The sequence below is a fragment of the Bos grunniens genome, chromosome 21 (assembly GCF_055505025.1).
Source record: "Bos grunniens cultivar Pamir isolate PY7600 chromosome 21, Bosgru_T2T1.0, whole genome shotgun sequence".
NCBI lineage: Eukaryota > Metazoa > Chordata > Mammalia > Artiodactyla > Bovidae > Bos > Bos grunniens.
The window spans coordinates 26,324,574-26,347,075 of record NC_141185.1 but is presented as its reverse complement, the minus strand read 5'-3'; the positions used below and the strand labels follow the sequence as shown (position 1 = coordinate 26,347,075).

Sequence of the window (22,502 nt, the reverse complement as noted above, 5' to 3'; positions counted from 1 at the left end):
TCAGCCCCAGAATGTTGGCTCTGAGGTGATAATATGAGCCTAGGGAGGCCAGGGCTTCAGTGAAGTGTGGACAGGTGATATTTCATGTCAGTCCTGGGTCTGTGTCCCCATTCCCTTCCCACTGAATTTTCAAAAAATACAGAGGCACAAATAGACAATCCGTCTCAGAGAATGACAGAGCACCCTCACTGTCCATTTGTCCCCAAGGCCAAATACCACAAATTCTTTTGAGATTCTTTGCCTATATGTTTTTTCCCATTCTCTCTTAAGAAACATAGAACTGTAGAGTTGAGAGGTCCATAGATGTGGTACTTGACTACTGTGAGGAAAGGCTGACTTAACAGACTATTGGGACCTTCTGAAATATGCACATTTCTTACCGGGATGTTTGGGGTCTACTACCTGCCATGTGAGGTCTTACATGAGAGACCAACACTATTGCAGGACAAGTCTTTAGGTATGGGCATGCCGAGTTAGCCAAATGGAGAAGCCCAGGGCCAACCATGGGGGTGAGTGCTAGACAACACAAGCAGGGTACCAGGCCCAAAGAGGAGGTTTCCAGCTCCAGAGGAAACCTGAGCAAAAGCCTCTCTCTCTATGTATTACTGGTTACTATTGGCACTCACCATCAGTGCCCACACCTAGCACCTCACTAGCCTATCTGGGCACAGACTACAGGAGAAGGTGAATGGTGTCCCAGTCAAAGACCTGCAACATCCCACCTTGTTTCCTTTTCTTAGAAATGAAAAGTCATTCACAGAGAAGGACTTGCTTCCAAGCTCTGCCTGATGGTTCTGCCAAAGGCAGAAGGGAGCCCTAATACTTCTGCTACTTCTAATTTGGTGAAATCTGTTATTTCTAGTGCTCGTGTTGGAATTTGAACATATCGCTTAGAAAAGCAGAATTCTTAGAAGGACTGAATGCTGGTGAACTCCCAGAACTGTTTGTAGTATCTTTTACAAATCAGAGGAAGATAGAAAAATGAGCCTATCAATAGATAGAAGGATTGTTCTATATTTTTCCAAAATAACTATAGACAATTCAGTAGGGATGTTTATGATTGGTGAAGACTACCATAGAATCCATTTGGTGAGTTGTATAAAAGTTAATTGGAGACTAAAATATTTGTACAGAAACTGAGTCACATGTCATTGAAATCTAAACTCTCTACAGCTATCAGTTATGTAATAGTCATTGTTTTTGTCCAATAGCTACCAAGAAAATTAATAGAAATAATCTGTAAATTATTAAAAGCTGGAAGTAATCATCAGCACAGATATTTGTAAGTAGCTCTCATGTATGTAATGCCTACATGCGTGCTCTGTCTCTTCAGTCCTGTCTGACACTTTGTGACCCCATGGACTGCAGTCCGCCAGGCTCCTCTGTCCATGGGATTTCCCAGGCAAGCATACTGGAGTGGGTTGCCTTCTCCAGGAGATCTTTCCCACTCAGGGATCAAATCTGTGTCTCCTGCATTGCAGTTATATTCTTTACCTCTGAGCCACCAGGGAAATCCCATATATGTAATGACTAATACCAAAAATAATCTTGTAAAGTGTTTTTGGTAACTTGGTAGAATATACTAAGCCATGGTCTTAAAATTAACAAATGTAGGTTTTAGTCCTGATTTTGCCATTTGGTAAGAGCTGGACACAACTGAACAACTAACACTTTCACTCTCACTTGCCATTTGGTATATATTTGATCTTAGGGAACTCATTTAGCCTCCCTCAATCTGTGGAAAGCAAATAACAGCACCCTTTCTGAAATAGAGTTATTATGAGGTTAAATGAGTGAAAATGTTCTGAAATCTCCAAGTGTCTGTTAGTAGCCAATATTATCCTTATTGGATTATAACGGTAAAATCTAGGATTTTTTTTAGCATTTCAGAAGATATTGGCTTATCTCATGTTTATCACTACAAATTGAGCTTTTCCCCATTTTATTTCTGGTCTTGATGCATATATTTTTGTTTAGAAAGGTTGTTTTTAATATTAATAGAAGCCTACAGATTACCCATTTTACTTCTGAGGAGGACACAGGACAGGAAATCTGTTCTCAAGAGGAGGAGGAAATGTCTGGAAGTCACCACCATGGCTCCATCCTCACAGTGGGGGCTGTGGGTTGCCTCAGGGAAACGGATTCCGGAAGTGGCCGTGAATCCACTGTTGATGTGATCAGGCTGCATAAAGATGGTGCTCACTTTGGTTATTGTTATTAGCTTTCTAATGTTAATAGTAGCCAACTGTGAATTTGTTTAGTGATTGACACTTTAAATATTGCTCTTTGCATTGAGATCAAGTGTTTAGTTACCAGAGTCAATAACTAGTAATACACTTTATGATCCCTGAAAAAGAAATAAGGGTGCTCTTCAGGGCAAGAATAAGCCAAACTCACTGGACATTTCCTATGGTTCCAACAGGGTGGCTTCTTGAAGTATCTAGTTGTATTCCAGGAGTGATATACCACAAGGGGAATCTTACCAGTATATATTTTCTAAAGATAATTTTGTATTGACATTTTTTCAAGCATTAAGGGAGCAGTGGACAATTCTAGACTCAGCTGGATCAGAAGAGGAATTGAGAGTGGCAGGAGATACAGGATGGTCCATGGAAAGGGCGAACCTGGAGGACCATCGGAACTGTATTTCAGCTCTGGAATCACAGACACTTTGTCTCTGTGGCCTCCAGGTCCTTACCTACCAAATGGAAATACCTGCTCTACCTCCTTTAGAGGCTACTCCTTTAGAGGATCAAAAGCAGCAAAGTAGGTCAGGGACAGTGGGCTCTCACCCAGTACGCAGATGCAGTGTCCAAGCAGTTGCTCATCAGTTGAGTACCTCCCCTGGTCTGTGTCCTGGGAGGTAGGTAGAGAAATAAAAGACACACTCTGTGCCTTAAAGGCACAGAGGGAGACAGAGGGAGAGACAGGAAAAGAACAATCCCAGGTACACATCTCTAGTGTTGATTGAGCGGTAGAAACAACAGTAGAAATTCAAAGGAAAGGGGACAACTTTGGGCTAGAGTAGCCAAAGAAGAGAAGAGATTTGATACAGATCTTGACAAGTGATTATTATTATTACTGATGGAGGGGGATAGGGAAGGAATTCTTGGTCTGAGCGGTGTGTGCATAAAGGTACAGAGAAGCTGAATGCAAGGCAGCTTGGGAGATGATGTGCAAAGCATTTGGGGTCTAGGGAGGGAAGTTATGGAAAATGAGGTTATAAACACTCTAACTAAATGGTCCCAAGACTTTCATGAAGCTAAAGGGGCCAAATTTTTTTTATTCCAGAATCAAGTTTCTTGAATATTGAATAATAAGAGTAATAATTATAATAGTTTCTATCTAAATGATGGTGTATGTTTTCAAGGTATCTTAGATGCACTGCCTGCCTCATTTGGTTCTTTTAGCAATTCTGTAAGGTAGCGGTGGTAAGGATGCTCATGCCCATACGACACAGGGGAATCGAAGGCTCGCTGAGGCTGTGGGGCTGCTCCAAAGTTCCACCACAAGGAGATGAGGGAGACCATGTCACTCCTGGTCTGCTTTCCTCTGTGTGAAAATACTTCAGGAAGGTGAACCTGGCACCAAAATGCCAGATGGGCCAGTGTGGGGAAAAAATAAGACAGCCCAGCTCGGAAGCTGCCCACCAAGTTGCCCAGATATAACATCAGTAGTAAGAGACATGGTAAAGAAGAATTCTCAAGCCTTGTTGGTGGATTGGCTCTGGGAACAGAGGATCAAAGACGAGCCCAAGAGAAATGATGCACTCCATACTTTGAGCCTTAGTGATGAAATGGAAGAGTTACTAAAAATAGAGAGTGGTCCAAGGTTCTAGCCTAAGAGCTGAACACTAGCCTTACCCACATTTCTCCTTTACCCTCATGCCCACAGGCTGCCAGCCATTCCTTTCACTCACCTTCCTGTTAGCCCACTCACACTCTAAGTACAGATAGATGGAGATGAGCTCCTTAATGACTATGATAGACCCAATGCCTGGCTAGAGCACTGCTTGATGAAGGCTACATAAACACTGATCATTTGAATGAATGAATGAGTGAATAAATTACTGAATGAGTGCCCTCCCTTATGGTTTTCTTCGTATATCTCAAGTCATATGATCTTTTCTTTAAAAGCAGTTCCCACTTTGTCTACAAAATAGTCATCTTCCCTTTGTAAGGCAATCACTGCTTTCTACCAGCCAGCCAGTTTTCTGTGCCCCAGCCTTTTCCCCTTACTCTCCTTTCTTCTGTCTCTGCCCTCCTCTCAATTCCTACACGCCAACAGCAGTCTTGTATCTTTGGTTTTGGCTTATAGTAGCTCTTGGCCTTACAGGCCAATCAGATCCTACTGGTCCATAAACATTTAGCTCAAGGACTGCCTCCTCCTAAAGCCCCTCCCCACTGTGCCTAGCCAGGACATTCCCCCATACGCTTTGCATTTCCAGGGATTCTTTAGGGCTGGGCTTATATTTATGTCCCTAAGTCTGTTCCCATAAGGCCTGGCACAATGGTAGCACCTACTAAGGGTTCAAACTGCAAAAGAGCTGCTTAGGGAAGAAGGCAATAAGCTTTATATTCATGTGTGAAAGTCCTCAGTTGTATCTGACTCCTTGTGACCCCATGGACTATACAGTCCATGGATTCTCTAGGCCAGAATACTGGAGTGGGTAGCCTTTCCATTCTCCAGGGGATCTTCCCAACCCAGGGATGAAACCTGCATCTTCTGTGCCTCCTGCATTGGCAGGTGAATTATTTACACTGTGCCACCTGGGAAGTGTGGGAGACTTGGGTTCAATCCTTTGGTCAGGAAGATCCCCCAGAGACGGAAATAGAATCCACTCCAGTATTCTTGCCTGGGAAATCTCATGGACAGAGGAGTCTGGTGGGCTACAGTCCATGGGGTAGCAAAGAGTTGGACACGACTGAGCAACTAAACAACAATTATATAAAGAAAGTGCTTCCCTTTCTCTGCCTTTTAAGATGCAAAGTAAGTTTGCTTTAATATCCAGTGTGTTTTTGTTTTTTTCTTAATCCCTTACTCAGCAGAGAAAGCCCATTCAAACAAAAGGAAGAAACTGACATATTTTGGATTGACAGATGTCAAGGGACACTACCATCTAATTTCCGTGTTGATTAATTTGAAGGTAATTTTCTGGTAACCCAGGCTTCCAAAACAGTATTTTAAGTGGCATGTTGGTAAAAGAAAATTAATTTTTCTGTGTTAAACTTGCCAGCTTTTGAATTAATTGCATGAGCATAGCAATCAATTAATAAATTGTTAAGCAAACAAGGGAAAATCGGTCAATTAAAAATGACAAAATTGATTCCAAGGGTAGATAAACCAAAAAATTGTCATAACACTCATTTCTAAGTTTGACTATCCTGCCTCTGTACGATCTGCCTCCCACTTTTCACACAGCATTCAAATTGTTGAAGCTTTATTATAATTTCTTATAAATAAATTACCACCTAAGCCGCCTTTGCTGCTTTAGTGGGATTAAGGAAATCAAATACAAATAGCAGTTCTCTGGGAGCTCAAGGAGAAGGTCACTGCTTTGGGGGAGTGTGCCACCCAGAGTACTCTGCACAGGTGTTTTTGGAAGGAGAGCCCTGGCCACGTGGACCAATGTTCTCTAAACACTTGCCAGTCTTCTGCAGGAGTAACCTCTATACATTGTCTTTCTCCTGGTCATAAACTCAGACGTTTTCCAGAAATGGGACAGAGCGGCGAGCAGCAGGACTGAGTGACTGTGTTTGCCTTCTTGGAACATTAAATTTGAATCTTTGTAAACGCAGTGCCTCTGTACTTTTCCATATGTCGCCAAACGCAGCCTGGGATACCTGGATTTGGTCTCCTGGCCGGGATTAGAAAATTTGTCCCCCTGCTTAAAAAGACAGATGCTTTGGAAGTGATACTTAGAGAAAATAGAAAGGATAGAATTTGTCTTGCGCAAGTATCTGCAGGCTTCATAGGCTTTATAACTTGGAGCACCTTTGTGGCTGTTCACCTGGCCCGCTGTGCTTTTCTTCTGTCCTGACTCAATGGTGTGTTTTATCAGACTGTTCCCCCTCTGTCCTCTCAGATGTGGACTAGAAAAACCAGGGATTGGAGCAGGCACATCACTAATTCCCTCAGTTTCCAATAGCATTTATCATAAAGGATATGTGTAAAATTTCTAGAACTATTTATGTTTCAGCATGTAGAAGATTTCTGAATTCACTCTGAAAAAGCGACTAAAGACATACATCTAAACTTCTATGTCTTACTGAATCTTCACTTGGATGTTGACAATGGCTCAATCTTAACAGAACCAAAACAAAACACACTCCTCAAAATGTTTTGCCATCCACTAGTCCTTTCCACTCCAGTAAGTGGCACCATCTTCCATCCTGAGCAAAAGCTTAGGAGTATCCTTTGAGTCCACTCTTGACCTCAGACCCTATCTAATACATCAGCAAATTCCATCAACTCTACCTTCAAAACCCACAACCCAACTACTTCCCATCATTTCCTCCTGGACCACCATCATCTCCCTCACCAGGACTTCTGTAGGAGCCTCCTATTTGGTCTTCCTGCTTGCACTCAGGCCCCCAGAGCAGCCACTGACAACAGCCAGAGACATTTCTCAGATCTTATCCCTCTCCTCTGTGGGTCCTTTTCATCGCTACAACCCCTGATCCAAGAACAGTGTCCAGCAATAGATTCATCTCAGCAAAACTTTTGGGATGAATGAAATCATGGAGTTTGAATGGGGTACATCAAATGCTGAAGGAGCATTTGGATGTTTGAGAAGCATTATCTGACCAGTTATAGACCAGGAGAAGAGTAAGACACTGCCCTTGAAGCTGAGTCACTCATACATCTGCCAGCCCTCTGCTCACCTTATTCCTCCCTTCGCCATTGCTATGGAGCAGAGGATGTTGTGGGTGAGGAGGGTGGGGGTGGGGTTATGTCTGCCTAAACCAAGGCAGGAATTTAAAAAAAAAAAAATCAAGTGCTGATTCTGGTTCTTTTAAACAGTTGCATACTTACTTGGCAGTCATGATAGCACAAGTCACTCCTATAATCAAAAGAATCATTACTTGTTTTGCTAAAATCCCAAGGAAATAGCTCAAGATGTGATATTTCAGCACTAATGAGGTTGTGCCTGAAGAAGTGGGATTTTAATTGTGATGGATTTAGAGAATCCACTGCAAAACTGCAGGAGAACAGCATGCTCTTTCCAGTTCCAGGGAAAGTGCATTAATATCCCATGTTTTTGTTTTATTTAGTCTTGGCTGGCTGTGTAGAGAATCACCTAAGGTAATGGCAGAGCTAGAGGGACTACATCAAATAGAACCCTATAAAGAAACGTTATTTTCTCCTCCCATGCTATGAAGGGAGGCTGTAGGACTGAGGAATATTTGTCTTGAGTTGCCTTACAAGCTACTAGATTGATTTCCTTTGCTCCTGACAGTTCTGATCCCAACACAACCTCTCTACCACCTTCCATCTTTCAAAAGTTGAAAGTCACCGCTTGAGAACCCTGGCTTGCTAAGCCTTTACACGGCGGGTGGAGGAAAGGGGTTTCTGCAGGATTTTACTTCATGCCGAAGACTGATGCGGGCTGGGTAGGATCGCTTCTGGTGCAAGTCTGCATATGAGCAGTATTGCTGATTACTTCATTAGAACCCTGTGCGCTTCGAGAGCCATATGCTTTCAAGTTTCTTTAAATGGTATTAGGGAAAAATATCCTCCAGGCATTATTTTTAAAGGGGACTTCAAACGTTCCCCAAGAAAAAAAAAAAACTATAGCACGTTTGAACTCCAGGGGGTTGCAGGAGAAATCTTACTTAGCAAGACTGTGAAAATGGAGCCATCTTTTCAGTTTCAGGGTAAAATAAGTGTTGGTCACAATCAGGGATAAATTTGAAATGTGGATGGAGAAAGATGCAGAAAATCTCCAAATCCTTGAATCCTTACCATAAAATAGCAAAGAAGATGATGACTTGAGGAAGGAAAAAAAAAATTATTTTAATAGTTCTCGTCTTACATTCGATGGTATAAAGAGAATGGAAGACTCTCCCTGTATCCTGCAGAGTGCAAAGGTCCACAGTTCTTCCCATTCCGTGCCATGTAGGAGACACTTCTAGAATTATTTTCCCCCTGTGCTACATGTATCCAAACTTATATTTTAAAGACATGGAAAGCAAGGCTACAGGTAGGGGTAAAGCTATTCATTTTTAGTTTCGCTGCAGAGCTCTGCTCCAGAGGTCAAATCAAAGAGACCCTTCTCTAAGTTTTAACCCTCCTTTTCTAAACAGAGTCCAACCTGATGTCATTTAAGGCATTGATGCCTGGATTTCTTCGGCATCATAGTTGCATTATTACATATCAAAAGGACTTTTGAGAAATTCCCTCGAATTGATAATTCTAATTTCTTATGTATAACTATTCTGTATTCACTCAGAGGACAGCTGCATTGTATGCTAAACCATGAATCGGGAAATTGGTCCCTTTGTATGTAGGTTTGTATTAAATTGAGATGCTCTCTTTTTTCCCCTGTTTGTTCCCACACTTGAGTTCCTGGTGTCAGTTTGTATTTGGCTTCTTGAGCATATTAAAGTTTTTCTAGTGCTTATGATGTTCTTGCCAAGAGCACACTTGCAGCAATCTGCACCAGAACAGTCTTTGTGCCAATTACTTCAAAAAGTATTCTTTAAAATGAAAAGAGGGAGGGGGATTTTTTTTTTCAGGGAATTTTTCAGGTTATAGTGTGGTGGTTTCAATTTTAATTTTTCAGTCTGTCTTCCTGAAATGATGACTGATCAGCTCCGGGATGTGTGCATCTTTGGGTTGTTTTCTCTCTTTTTTAAAAAAGCCTTTCTACAAAATGGAAGTTCTGGTAAAGACGTATGCTTAACAGGGATAATCAGTAGGATGGAGGAAACTGCTGATACCACACCCTCATCTATTTAAACAGCTCTGGAAAGGAAACTGCTAGAAGCTTGTTAAAGAGTTTCCAAATGTGTGACTGTAAATGACTATCTCTAATCATGGCTGAATAAACCAAATGCAGCAAATGAGCTGGTGACACGCACACAAGTCATATGAGTGTTCTGAACTACATATCCTGAATGGATAATAACCCATGTCAGTGCCATGGGGTCCTTTGAAGGTTAAAGTCCTAAGTTTTCATCAAGTTATTTATATAGAGATAGAGACATATTTGGGAAAACAAATGAGGAAAAGTGGGCGGAACGTTCCCCCAGAAATGCACTGCTGGACAGGAGAGGGTCCCTGGGTGAGAGATGAGGAGACTTCTCTTTTCTTCCTGTGTCTGCCACTCACTGGCTGTGCGTCCTTGGGCAAGACACTTCACCTCACTGAGCCTCAGTCTCCACGACTGTAAGGTGGGCGGATGCACGAGGTAGTCTGCAAGGCACTCCCCCAGCCCCAGCACACTGTCTCTCTGGGGGGCCACACACAAAGAGGATTTGGCAGGGAGTGGATTCATTCACTCCACAAAGCAAGACGTTTTGAGAGGCCTGTCATTCCTAGAAATTGCTCTCATTAAGGATGAGATATAGGGCAGAATGAAGCAGCCTTATAAAATATCAGCTATAGCAGACGGAGGGCAGGTTGAGAAACATTTCAGAAAATGTCCTTTCCTAATCAATGCCTAACACGTAACATCCAGGCCTCACGAAGAATGGAACCAAGATAATACAGATGGTAAGTTATAGAGGTTTAGGGCTTTGATGATGGCTCAAAGCTTCATGTTTAAACATGCCAGATTTAACAGACACCACAGCAAGGAAGGGTCTCAGACCCCATGTAGTTAAGCCCACTCGGTCTCCCAGTGAGGAAATTGACGCAGAGAACGGAGCGCCTTGCTGCAAACACAGAACTGAACATTGCCTGCGTGTGCCAGAAAAAGTGAGGCACCTTGGCTCCTACTGTGCATTCTTTGTTTCTTGCACCTATTTGGGTCTAAAGTGCCTAGCTTAAGAGAATCCCTTGTTCTTGCATTCCTGAAGAGTTCATGTTACCTACAACAGCCTCCTGGGAAGGGATCACTTTTAGGTTTGATCTGTAAGGAGTTTCATGTCTAAACTTGGGGAATGTCAGGACTTTCCTTGTTCCACAATATTTAGGACCCATCTGTCTGCATTCAGGTTTTTCTTAATTATCAGAAATTCAAGTCCTTGTATGTGTGTGTTTTCCCTTTAAGAGGAACGGCTGCTTTAAAAAAAAAATGTTTCAGCTCCTGAGACAGCAGAGTTGCCCTTCCACAAGGACTGGTCTACCCATCCACGTGGATAATTGTCTGTATTTCTGTATCCTCTGCCACTGAGGAAGAGAGAAGGAGCTGACTCCCATATCTTGGAGCTCTTCCTCTGAAGGCTTTTCCTTCTTAACAAAATGTAATCATTTATTCTGCAGACCTTCAGGCCAGGTGGAGGGGACAGAGTGCCTGCGTGCTAAGTCGCTTCAGTCACGTCCAAATCTGTGCAACCCTAAGGAGTGTAGCCCACCAGGCTTCTCTATCCATGGGATTCTCCAGGCAAGAATATTGGAGGGGGCTGCCGTGCCCTCCTCCGGGGAATGTCCCCTACCCAGAGACCGAATGCCTCTCTTACATCTCCTGCGTTGGCAGGCTGGTTCTTTACCACTAATGCCACCTGGGAAGCCCGGGGACAGAGAAGAGCTGCCCTAACCTTTCTCAGGAGAGCAGAGAGCTCTCTGGAGCTACTATCTTCACAGAGACAAGCACTCAGCAAGGTCCACAGCTATCTCTGGCCACTTGCCGCAGAATTAGTATAAATTCCATTAGCCAACAGAAACAAAGGTGTGCGAGACTAACTCAGAACAAGACGTGTCACTAAACTCAAGAAACTGACGTAAAACACGCCTTCGACAAAGATGAATGGAGCAAGGATAAAAAACAGAAAATATCTGAATTATCTGTTTCCTAATAGGAGCTCGTGAGTGCTCAAGAAAAGAAAGAATATGATATAGTGTTTCCACAGGCATCTATGGGTGAAGGATCACTTGGCATAAGTCTAATTCCGAGTCTTTTTTTTTTTTCTCTTTAATGCTGTTGGAAATACAATTGCAGTCAGTTACACTGGGAAGAACTGCCTCTCTACCCTCAAGTCAGCGACATTAAGCCATAGGGGCCTCCAGGGGCCGTGAGGGGCGATATCCCTCCTCCACATCAAGTGACAGAGGACTAAAAACGCTGCCCTCCACAGAGGTAGTGTTCCTCTGTCCTTCTCTAGGAGACTTTAATAAAGTAACTGAATGAAACGAAATTTGATCAGATGTGTATAGTTCAGCCTTCTTGCTTTGCCCCTTAACAATTTATAAAGGTGTTTCTACCCATGGTCCTGTTTGATTAAATGATATTTGAAGTGTTCCACTCTCTGAGAAAATGTGGTTTATAGCCTTGGCATACATTTACATAATCTCGTTAAGGAAATCTCTTCAGCTTACTTAAACTATCCCAATAAAAAAAAAAAAAAAAAATCTTATCTCTGGTAGAAGAAAGACTGTTTTCTCCAAAAGGAATAGGAAACAAATATGGAGTCTGACCACATTTTGAGAATCTAAGGCTCTAATTGTAGTTACATTTTTTATGTTATATATTTGAAGCTTGTTAACAGAGATGGATGAGAAGCAATTGCTGTGTTTGGAGGATACAGTCATGTAAGAAAAGAATGCTGTGGCTAATGTTTTTTAAATGTGGATTTTAAAAATAATTTTTTATGTGTTGCCTTGGAAAATGTTTATACATTTAAAAAAAAAAAAACTGAGGGTGATAAATTACCACCAATCTCTCAAGCTCCCCACTGGAGCCATCAAATTAAGGGTTAACCTCCCAGGATTCCCCTGAATTAATCAGGAGCTAAGCCAGGGGCAGGCTGGGCTAGGGAGAAGGGACTGGCAGAGCTCCACCTCCCCAGAGACGCGTGGGACACAACACTGCAGCCCCCGAGTAAAGGAGCCTTGGCAGGGCTCCCAGCGCCTCCCTCAGGCAGCCCTGTGCATAGAAAACACGCCCCAATCCCACATGAGCCCAGGGTTTCTGCTTATCAAGAGCTGATCCTCCGCTTCCAGGGAACCAAGACAAGGGGTTGTGTTTACAGAGTAGAGGGGTTTTCAGCCCTGATTTAACCGTAAATGTACATCTTTTTTTGCTCATTTAGGAAGCAGTCTGTGATAAGCCATCTCATTTTTCTAAGATGTCTAGATCCATTCAGCTCTAGATAAAGATGCAGCTAGATGGACCCAAGAGTGGTAGTTTAGTCACTAAGTCATGTCCCAACTCTTGCGACCCCAGAGACTATAGCCCATCAGGCCCCTCTGTCCATGGGATTCTCCAGGCAAGATTACTGGAGTGCATTACCATTTCCTTCTCCAGGGGATTTTCCCAACCCAGGGATTGAACCCAGGTCTCCTGCATTGCAGAAGAATTCTTTACTGGCTGAACCACCAGGGAAGCCCCACTTTGTGACCCAAACGCCTGCCCTTCAAACAAATCTGAAAGGATGGCTATGCTAACCACTGGCATAAAAGCCCTTGGAATGCTGGGAGGCATGCAGATTTCCAGGTTCCTTTCCAGCTTTAAAGAATCCAGAGTTTGGGGCATAGGACCTTGGAATCCCTATTATTTGTGTGTGTGTTATTTTTTTTAATTGGAGTATAATTGCTTTACAATGTCATGTTAGTTTCTACTGTACAACAAGGTGAATCAGCCATATGTGTACATGTGTCCTCTCCCTCCCACCACCTTGAACTCCCTGTGCTATACCACAGCTTCCCTCTAGCTAGCTATTTTACACATGGTAGTATATTTATGTCAAACCTAATCTCCCAGTTATCCCACCCTCCCCACTCCCCACCATCATGTACTTGTCTGTTCTTTACATCTGCATCTGTATTCCTGCCCTGGATCTAGCTCTCCAAGTGATTCTTGTACATGCTCAGATTTAAAAAAGACTAACCCTAGAGGGTTTGGGGTTTTAAATAAATCCCTGATATCAGCATTAGGTGTTGTGGGCTTTCCAATTAAAGAGCAAAATATGTTTCCCCCATGTGCCTGGCTCATTTAGTTATTTGCGTATAGGACAGAGCAAGTTGACTTCAGCTGTAAGAGGAAGAATGCCCCCTTCCTCATGTTTATGCATCATGAGTCTTTGCTTTCAGGACCTTAGGATCTCAGTGAAAACATAGAAATTAGCCCCTGGCTTCCTTCCTTCCTTCCTCTGCCTACCAGAGTTGGGAATGCCCTTACCTACAGCTCTAGGTCTGTCCACTTCTGCAACCCCCCCTTGGTGAATCTTTTCAGCCATCAGACCAAGCATCAACTGGTTGTACTCAAATTACATTCCCCCTCCTGCTCATCTTTTTAACAGTCAAACAAACGGAGTCCCTGGGAATTCACACTTTCTCATTGTCGTCCTTCTACCTGAGAACTGCTGGGGTTCCTCTTCCTTAACTTTGCCCTGAATACTCCCCTTGTACCCAGTCTCACCTCCTTTCTTCTCCACCACCAGAGCTGCCCTTAAGTTGAGCCCATCTAAAACTCTCTCCAGTTCTTGCTAGTCCTCTAGCCTTAAGTGCTAAATGTACCCAAGCCTGAAGAGCCCTGCTCTTAAGGAAATTTTTAGGGACAAACTTTCAGAAAGCCTCCTACCAGCCACGTGGTTCCTGAATTGATCAGCACATCTAGACCTAGTTGATGATGACATTCCGCGTCCACCTCTCCTCTGTTGCATCTCCTCTGGCCCTGGAAGAGGCGTGCATCTTTACCTGCTCCCTGCCAAGACCCAATTTCCCCCTGGACCTCTCCCCTCACCCTCAATCTCACCTCTGCCTTGAGAAGTCAACTTATCCCTCTTCTGTCCTTTCTTATCCCCAATTGCTTAAGTTTCATTGTGAATTATGACAAACATTCCTAGAAGCCAGTTTCTAGAAATAAAATCTGAGATGCTGGAAAGGGAAGGGAACTAACACTGCTGTTCTCCTGCCCCTCACAAAGCCCAAAGGCACTTCCTTCAGCTGCGAGCCCTCTCCTCCCCAGTGTCTACCTCTATGGACAAGTTCCTGGTCTCAGATGAATTGGTTTTGTTTTTCAGGCCTTGTGCAAAGACTTAGGTTTCAGGAGTCAAAGAGACAGGGACAGAGAGACCTGTTAGGGTATTTTCTCCAACCGATGATAATGCTCTAAATTCAGGAAATCCCACTCCCTAAAAATTTGCATGAAGTAATTTACATGAGGTTGATATTCTCCTGCTGGTTTAGATTAAGTTGTTAGGCTGTAGGCTAGATGTTTAGATTCAGAAGACCCAGCTAAGCCCTTATCTTTCAGCAGGTTGTGGGCCACCAGAGCCCCCATCACTTAAAAATAATTAGCTAACTCTCCCACCCGAGCTAGTGATTTGATGATCTGTATGCTGAACCAGACCTCTACAGGGGAATAAAAGAAAAAAGACCAGAGTGCCAGAAGGAAGCTTAATTTTTAAGGTAAATTTGGATTCCTTTAAAGGACAAGTAAAAAAAAAATCTCTGAAGATGCTCTAAACCTAGGGAATCATAGTTTTTTTCCTGCCTGCAGCTTCTTGGTTCCTCCCTGTGCCTAGCCTTATTCTGTGCTTTACATTATATGTGGAAAATAATGCACATAATACTTAGCACTTCCTTTTGATAAAGAAAATGTTTCATAGGGCTAGTAGTGAGATTTATTCCTAAAAGAATGGAGAATAGCTTCCAGATGTATTTTCCCGTCACGGACTTTCTTTCCTTAAGTATTGACAGAGGGGAGGTTTTATCAAGGTCTTTGTGATGGGCTTGTTTATAATGAGAAGATATTAGTGGAGCGCATCTAAGTGTTTATCACCAACAGATGACAGAAAGGAGCATATGGCAGGAAGAGAAATATATATTTGTCCAAGAATCATGGCTTGTTAACACTCCCACATTCGTCCTAAACTCCGTGATCATGTACTCTCTATATGGCACACGCTCACTTGTGTCCAAGAAGAAAACTAAAAGTCAGACACTGATTTCTTCAATGTGGAACTGTCAAATGATGCTAATTTGGACATTTTTATCAAAGATGGTGGGATTTCCACTCAGAAATCCTGTGCTTACTGCTTCACTGTTGCTGGTGTCCGGGCAGTGCTGTGTAAGGGGTTTAGAAAAATATGGGCTTTAGCATTTTTGCACAGCTCTTTATGATAAAACAAGAACAATGAAAGGAAATGTGAGAACTGAGCTCTTACATAAAACTGAGCTCGGGGTTCAAGAATCTTTTCACTCAGAAATCTCTTTTGAAGAATGTCTGTAGATTAAAGACCAGACCAACACAAACCTTTAGGACACAGAGGCAATTTTTACCTGGCGTTGGCCAAAACCAAAGCACCGTTCCAACTCAGATAGGACCCCTAAACCCCTACTGATTAATTCTTAAAGTAAACTCTGCATTGATTAGCTTGCAGCTGTCCTTGGAAGCTCCTGCCCTCACCATGGAGCTGTCAGGGGAGGGGCAGGTAGGGTAACAGCACAGTGACAGCCCCTCTACTGAGCAGTAGGTCATAGAATTCTCTAGAACTTAGACAGAACCCTAGGTATCAGTACCTGACTCTTATCTTCCCTTTTATATCTGAGGAAACGCTGCCTTGGTCAAGCTAGAGGACGTGCCACAGGTCACCAGAACCAGAACTGAGATCAATTGTTCTGTTTCCCAATTCAATGTTATTTCTAAGCCACAGTATTCCTTTCACTTTAAAATTATTATTTTTATGGTTTCACGGTTCTTGAAATCATATTAGTATTTAGGTTTATCTACTTGTATTCAACATCATTTCTCATTCACCTGCTTAACTGTACAAAAAAAGCCATCCCATTCTTTGGGATATTACCACGGGGCCTGGCGACCATGTGGCAAGCTTAGCATTTATGCCAGAATGGAATTGTGGGTGGAGAAAAAGGGGGCTTAGAGTTTTCAGAAATGGTCACTTTTTAAGCAAAAGTAATCATTATAGAGTAAGAGAAATTCAATTTAGAGAAGTTAAGTTGCTTTAGGCTTCAGATACTCAAAGGGCTGGCATGGTGGGAGGATGCCTTTGGTGTTCTTCTCTTATCTATGTTTTCTCTGTTGGTAATTCCATTGAATTGCTTGGTTTTAAGTATCACCGCCAGTCAAAAAAAAAAAAAAAACACCAAAGTGAAGCACAAACCAACCAACCAACCAAACAAGTCTTCAACCATACCTTCATCTCTCATCTCTTAAGCACTCAACCCCTTTTTCCAACAATCGAAGGACACCTTCCCCAGCATCTCCCGAGGCTGCTCAAATACTAAGTGTCCACAGGGAAATCTTTTTCATCCCTTTGCCAGCAATTCCTGCATTCCCAGTCACCATTTGGTCTACCATCATCTTCTATGACACAGGCTCAAAATCACCATGCTTCTCTCCAGGTCCCATTACCAACTTCTACTGCTTGTACCTAGTATTTGCCCCATCTCTGTCTCTTCTGCTGCTGCTGCTGCTGCTGCTGCTAAGTCACTTCAGTCGTGTCCGACTCTGTGCGACCCCATAGACGGCAGCCCACCAGGCTCCCCCGTCCCTGGGATTCTCCAGCAAGAACACTGGAGTGGGTTGCCATTTCCTTCTCCAATGCATGAAAGTGAAAAGTGAAAGTGAAGTCGCTCAGTCGTGTCTGACTCTTCGCAATCCCATGGACTGCAGCCTACCAGGCTCCTCCATCCATGGGATTTTCCAGGCAAGAGTACTGGAGTAGGGTGCCATTGCCTTCTCCGGTCTTTTCTGCTAACCCTCGTTGAAATGCTCCTGGCTCCCTGGGTGTCTCCAATAGGTTATCTTTTGTATTTGTTTCTATTGTACTTTATATTCCAGCCCTTTTCTCTATCTGGAACCCCTTTTACCATTCCATGATTATATCTTATGGCAGTTTTAATTTAGTGCCAGTTTCATGTAGCCTTCCAGATCCATTCAGTCAAAAGTATTTTCTGCCTACCCTGACATCCCCAAAATTTCATTCTATACCTTTCCTTTGGTGCACACTTTTTATTTAAGAAGATAGTATTTTTTTTTGAACATATACTGTGTATCAGGCATATACCCAGGCACTTTGTATACATTTCTACTTAATCCTCTCAGCAGCCCTATATCCCAGAGGTCCATGTTTTACTGGTGTTGGATACAGCTTGGACGTGGGGACTCCACTCCCTGGGTGATTTCAATGTGTAGTAAGGTTGAGAACCACTGGTAGAAGTCCAAACACTTTAGCCAGACACTATCCTGTAGTAGATATCACCTCTGATGTTCTAAAAAACACATGTTGGACCCCAGCCCAGTCCTACCTAATTAGAATCTCTGGGGCAGGGAGCCTTGGAGTCCATGCTTTAACAACACTGCACAGGAGATTCTGTCATATAACCAGAATGCAGAAACTACTTGAGCAGACCCTATGTCGTCTCCCAATCTTAATATATTAAGAGTAATTGTTTGTTTCCTCTCACTGTATATTGTCTGTAAACTCTTGAGAACTGGTTTACATTTGATCCACCTTGGTCTTCTCTCTGGTACCTATCAAGACTCCTTGCATATGTTTTAGAAACTAAAAAACCAAAAGAGTGCCCTTTGATGACCTCATTAAGAAAACAGAAGACATCTTTACAGAGTACTTACTCTCTGTACTAGGTTTTTAATCCCTAATATGCTGACCTGAAAGTAAGCAAGTCATTTCAATTCCCTGAGCATCATAGTTGCATGACTATGCAGTGCCAGAGCTAGGATATGAACCCAGATCTTCTGATAATACTTTTTATCCAGCCTCAGGCCTTCAAAGCAACTACAAAGTAAAACAAACAAACAAACTGTTTGATACATGTTCTCGCCATGTTTCTAAAATCTAAACATAACTTCTCACAATGGGAGGGAAAAAAATTGTTGGCCTTATGAAATGGATTTGGGGGAAATACCATAATTTAACCCCAAAATTAATTACACGACCTAACATATCTTTTCTTCTCTTCAACCTCACTCTCCCCCACCCCCAGATGAACATACACTCAGACAAACACACTCTGATGTTCTTTGACATTTCTTGACAACTGCTTTGTTTATTGCATTGGCGATTTTCTTAGGTTTTTTTTCCCTTCTTAGTTTGTATAGTTTCTCAGACTTTTCAAATAATTTGGGCTTCTGCCATATATGAAATCATTTCAAAGGTTCATATACAGTTTACTTAAGGCAGTAAATTGGCATCTGGTATAAACTTCTAATGTTTTGGTGCAATATGAATATGCACTTAAAACGTATAAAAGCATAACAAAGTTGAAATGACGCTCAAACACAACCTGGTGCTGACAAGTACCCAGTCATGTCCAACTCTGCAACACCATGGACTGTAGCCTGCCAGGCTCCTCGGCCCATGGGATTTCCCAGGCAAGAATACTGGAGTGGGTTGCCATTTCCTTCTCCAGGGGCAAACACAACCTGGAAACATGGATTCTAAGCTCTCTTTGCCATTTCCAAGCCCGATGATTCTGGTTAGGGGAGGAATGTTACAGAGCCACTTTCCTCACTTAAAAACTGAAAAGGAGAATGACCTAAAATAGACTCTCCCAATTTTTCTCCCAAATACAAACGGCATGATCCTTTAAAGCAATAATTACTTATTTGGCCTGTGGTCAAGATCAAATGTATCATCAGTCCTTATCCTTATTATTTTTAAGGGCAAACAGAATTATAATGAAAATTTTTATACTTCTTTACGATTTAGAAAGTGTTTACCACAACTGCCTCCTTTGACTTTCATGACATAACTGCAGAATAGTCATTATTATCCCCATTTCACAGAAAAGAAAGAGATGCAGTGAGGTAGAGTGGCTTTCTCCAGGAGAACAAAATCAGGAGATGGCAAACCTAGGTCCCTGCCCAACCCAACTTTTGACCCCTTTCAACAGCTCAGTGGCCATGGGCAAAGCTGGAGGAGATCAGAGGCGGGTGGCTCTGACATGCACACAGCTCCCCAGTAGCCTGCCTGGCTTCCTCAAATGTCTGCTACCCCAGATGCCTTTAAATTGCTTTGGAAGAGAATACCAAGTGGGGATTTATTTAACATATCATTTCTGGGTGTGAGTTTTCCTGAGCATTTATAGATCTGTGTTTTTCCAAGAAGCTGAGTGTTCCTGATAAAACAAGACAGATAATGATAAATGAGCATCTATGTAAGCCTAGCTGGGAGGAGGACCAGGGACTGTTAACACCCCTCCTGTGAAGCTAATCCCATTTCTTTTAGCTCTTTCTTTATTAGTTAATGAGGTCTTGCAAAAATATGTGTCTGTGATGATGTTTTAGCATCCTTGCCTCTAGGAACATTTTCAAATATTCATAAAGCAGCTCGTCTGACCAAAGCTGAAAGCAAAGGTGCATTAAGCATGAATTTAGTCAACTTCAATGTGGGTGGTCAAAAAGCTGCTCCTAAAATAACCTAAATAATCCTCCTCATTGGTTTCCAGATCCACAGCTCTGGGCTCAAACATGAAGGAGGACAGGGAAGAGTACATTTAGAACAGCCAGGACTCTGAAGGGCGGCCCCATAAGCTTTGATCCTGCTTCCTGACTGACAGCAGAGTGGCTTTGCTTTTGGAAGACTGAATAACTTAAAAACACAATGAAAAAGGAATTACCAGCCTAGTCCCTAGGAAGGAGAGCAGATGCTAGTTCTTATCGCTCCAGGGAGGTCAGAGACCCACTTCCCACTTCAGTTTCCTCCGACAAAGAGGGAAAAGGAGACTCTCAAAAGGTGTCTCTGGTGCTCACGGGTGCATTTGGAGAGGCAAACCAAACACAAAAACTCGACCAGCTACAAAACTGAGCTCCAAGGTACAGGGAATGGTGGCAAGTACTTCTACAACCTGGTTTGGAGGGTACTCCACGCTGTCACAGGGCACGAGGAACCCAACTAGGGTACACACACACATACATATACACACGTGCCTTCCGTCACCCAGAAGCAGGGCCACACAAATCCTCATTCTTTCTATCTTTTTATGATTTCATTTTCCCAAAACATTATTTAAGGAAACTCACATTGTGACTCATCTCCTGTGTTCAATTCATAAACAAAGGAATTTTTTCAAAAGATGGCTTTATAAAAACGTATCACTGAAAATAATGTGAAGATGATGAACCAACTTTGTTTGGTTCTGGGTGGGTGGCCAGGACTATCCATGGCATACTTTGTCTAAGAAACCAAAAATCGCAGCACACTGTTCTCCCTCCTGTTTCTGAGCAAGTACTTCAGAGCTGTCACCAAAATGGTGCAAGCCTTCCTGATCTACTGCCCTAAGAGCTCAAAGAACAAATCATACGCTGAGGTCCTCTGACCTTTGATCCCAGAGGGCATTGTGATAAAGATTGGTGTTACATGTACAGGTAACTCAGCACTGCCTAACATGGAATGTCTATGCTCAAAAGGACACATTCATGTCATTGTCACTGAATCTCTTAATCACTGGAGTCTTTGGCTTTTTTGAGAATGAAGGAAAGCTCTGAGCCACACTTCTGAAGAGAGACGTCCATGGAATCCCGTTCAGTAGAAATGTGGAGAAGGACACATATCGTCCACTAGTAAGGGATGAAAATGCAAACATTTCTGTTTGCAGCTCAGGGCTCACTTTGTCCTTTTATCTGGTTGTGAACTTCCTCTAAACCTGAAAAAAAAAATAAGTCCTGAAAAATAGCAATAGCACAGTAATAATGCTGCCCTGAGAAATGCTCAGAGTACAAGACTATTTCTCTTTTGTCTCTTGCCTTGAGGACACTGAGGGCACTTTGACAGCCCTTATGATTACACCAGATTCAAGCTAACATTCGTTATTCCAGATGCGATTCTGCATTTCTCAAAAGAAGTACTGTTACAGCCCGGATGTAAATTTGACTGTGTCCTGTACTTAATGTTCTATTCCAGGTGATTCACATAACGGGCCGGCTACGACTGAGGGTGTCACTGTCCCACGGGAGGACCGTCCCCAGCCAAATCATGGGGCTCGTGGTTGTGGCTCATGCCCTGCCTCCCCCTACGATCAATGAAGTCAGAATTGACTGCCATATGTTCGTCACTCGAGTAAATATGGACCTCAATATCATTTACTGTGAAAATAGGTACTTCGTTTTTGTTTTCATTTGCCCTGTTGTATGTTGCACATTGGTAAGGGCCGGTGTTTTCAGCAGTCTGAAGGATTTTACTCTCCCAATGAGGCTCATTATAAATCCTGATCTTATTTTTAATGGCTGCTTGGACTGACACCAACCATGCTTTTTATTTGAAATTTACATCACTGCCCTGATTTACATTAGGGACAACAATGGGATGAATTAGGATACCCAGGCATCCATATGCTGTAACTGAGACCCATTTTGGCCGAGAACCCAAGGAGAGAGCAGGACTGAGACATTCTTGGCAAAACAATGCAGCGAGAGCTATCTCCTAATGCCTCAGCCAGACCCCCTTCCTGACTACTGCAAGGGCCCAGCCTTATGATGGGCAGTGTTCACACGGGCATTGAGTACCTTCTCCTAGTCAGCTCGGGCTGGTGGGACTAATCCCCATAGACCAGGTGGCTCAAACAACAGACATTTCTCACAGTTCTGGAGGCCGAGAAGTCTAAGATCAAGGTGCAGGCTGACGAGGTTCCTTTGGTGGCAGGCTGGGGTAGGGGTGGGAGGTGGGGGTGCAGGGTTGGGGGTGTCTTCCTGGCTTCTTGCTATGTTCTCATATATGGGAGGGCAAGCTCTGATCTTTCTCCGTATTATAAGGACACTAATCCCATCATGGGGGCTCCACCTTTATGACCTCATTTAAACCTAATTACTCTCAAAGGTCCCACCTCCAAATACTATCCCAAGGTAGGAGTGGGGGTGTAAGGACTTCAATAGACAAATTTAGGAAGTACACAAACATTCAGTCCACAAAGCATGTAGAGAACAAATAAGAATTTGAGATTCCCTAGAGGAAAAAAGACAAAAAAGAAATTTGCAGAACTCTTCAATAACACTTCATAAGCCTGAGGATTTCACTTGGATAGATTAAAGAAAGATGACCCATCATATAAGTGACTTGGCAGCCCTTCCTCAACACTGAGCTTTTACAAAAGGACTTTTTAGCCTCTGGTTAAGAAGTTCACTGTTTCATTAGGCACAAAGCAAGGGACAAGGAGATGGGACAGTGCCCCTTCAGACCTCTCACCTAGAAGTCACCAGTCTATCATCAGGCTGATGTGAGGAAGAGAGAATCTCGGGGCAGGAGGAGGGGGTGGAGGGGAGGTGCTCACGTGTGGCTGTGGGAAGGAAGCTTGGCAGTGTTGTTCCTCTGTGGGGACAGGATTGGGGGGTGGGGGTGGGAACAAAAGAACAGGTGGTCAAGTGGTTTAGGAAAGTGATCTCTCTCCCAGGCCCAGACATGAAGAAGACAGGCAGT

The 22,502-nt window shown here is 43.0% G+C and overlaps 2 protein-coding genes across 30 annotated transcripts in view; one reads left to right on the top strand and one right to left on the bottom strand.

The window, feature by feature from the left end:
* Positions 1-22,502, bottom strand: part of LOC147349293 (uncharacterized) — a 290,491-nt gene that overhangs the window by 141,869 nt on the left and 126,120 nt on the right. The window lies entirely within an intron of this gene.
* The window catches only part of NPAS3 (neuronal PAS domain protein 3), a 958,674-nt gene that overhangs the window by 905,078 nt on the left and 31,094 nt on the right, over positions 1-22,502 (top strand). For all 4 annotated transcript variants that reach the window (XM_086363633.1, XM_086363632.1, XM_086363630.1 and 1 more), the window contains one exon: positions 20,994-21,187. In XM_086363633.1, the coding sequence (XP_086219759.1) occupies positions 20,994-21,187 (194 nt within the window). The remainder of the gene's footprint in view (positions 1-20,993; positions 21,188-22,502) is intronic.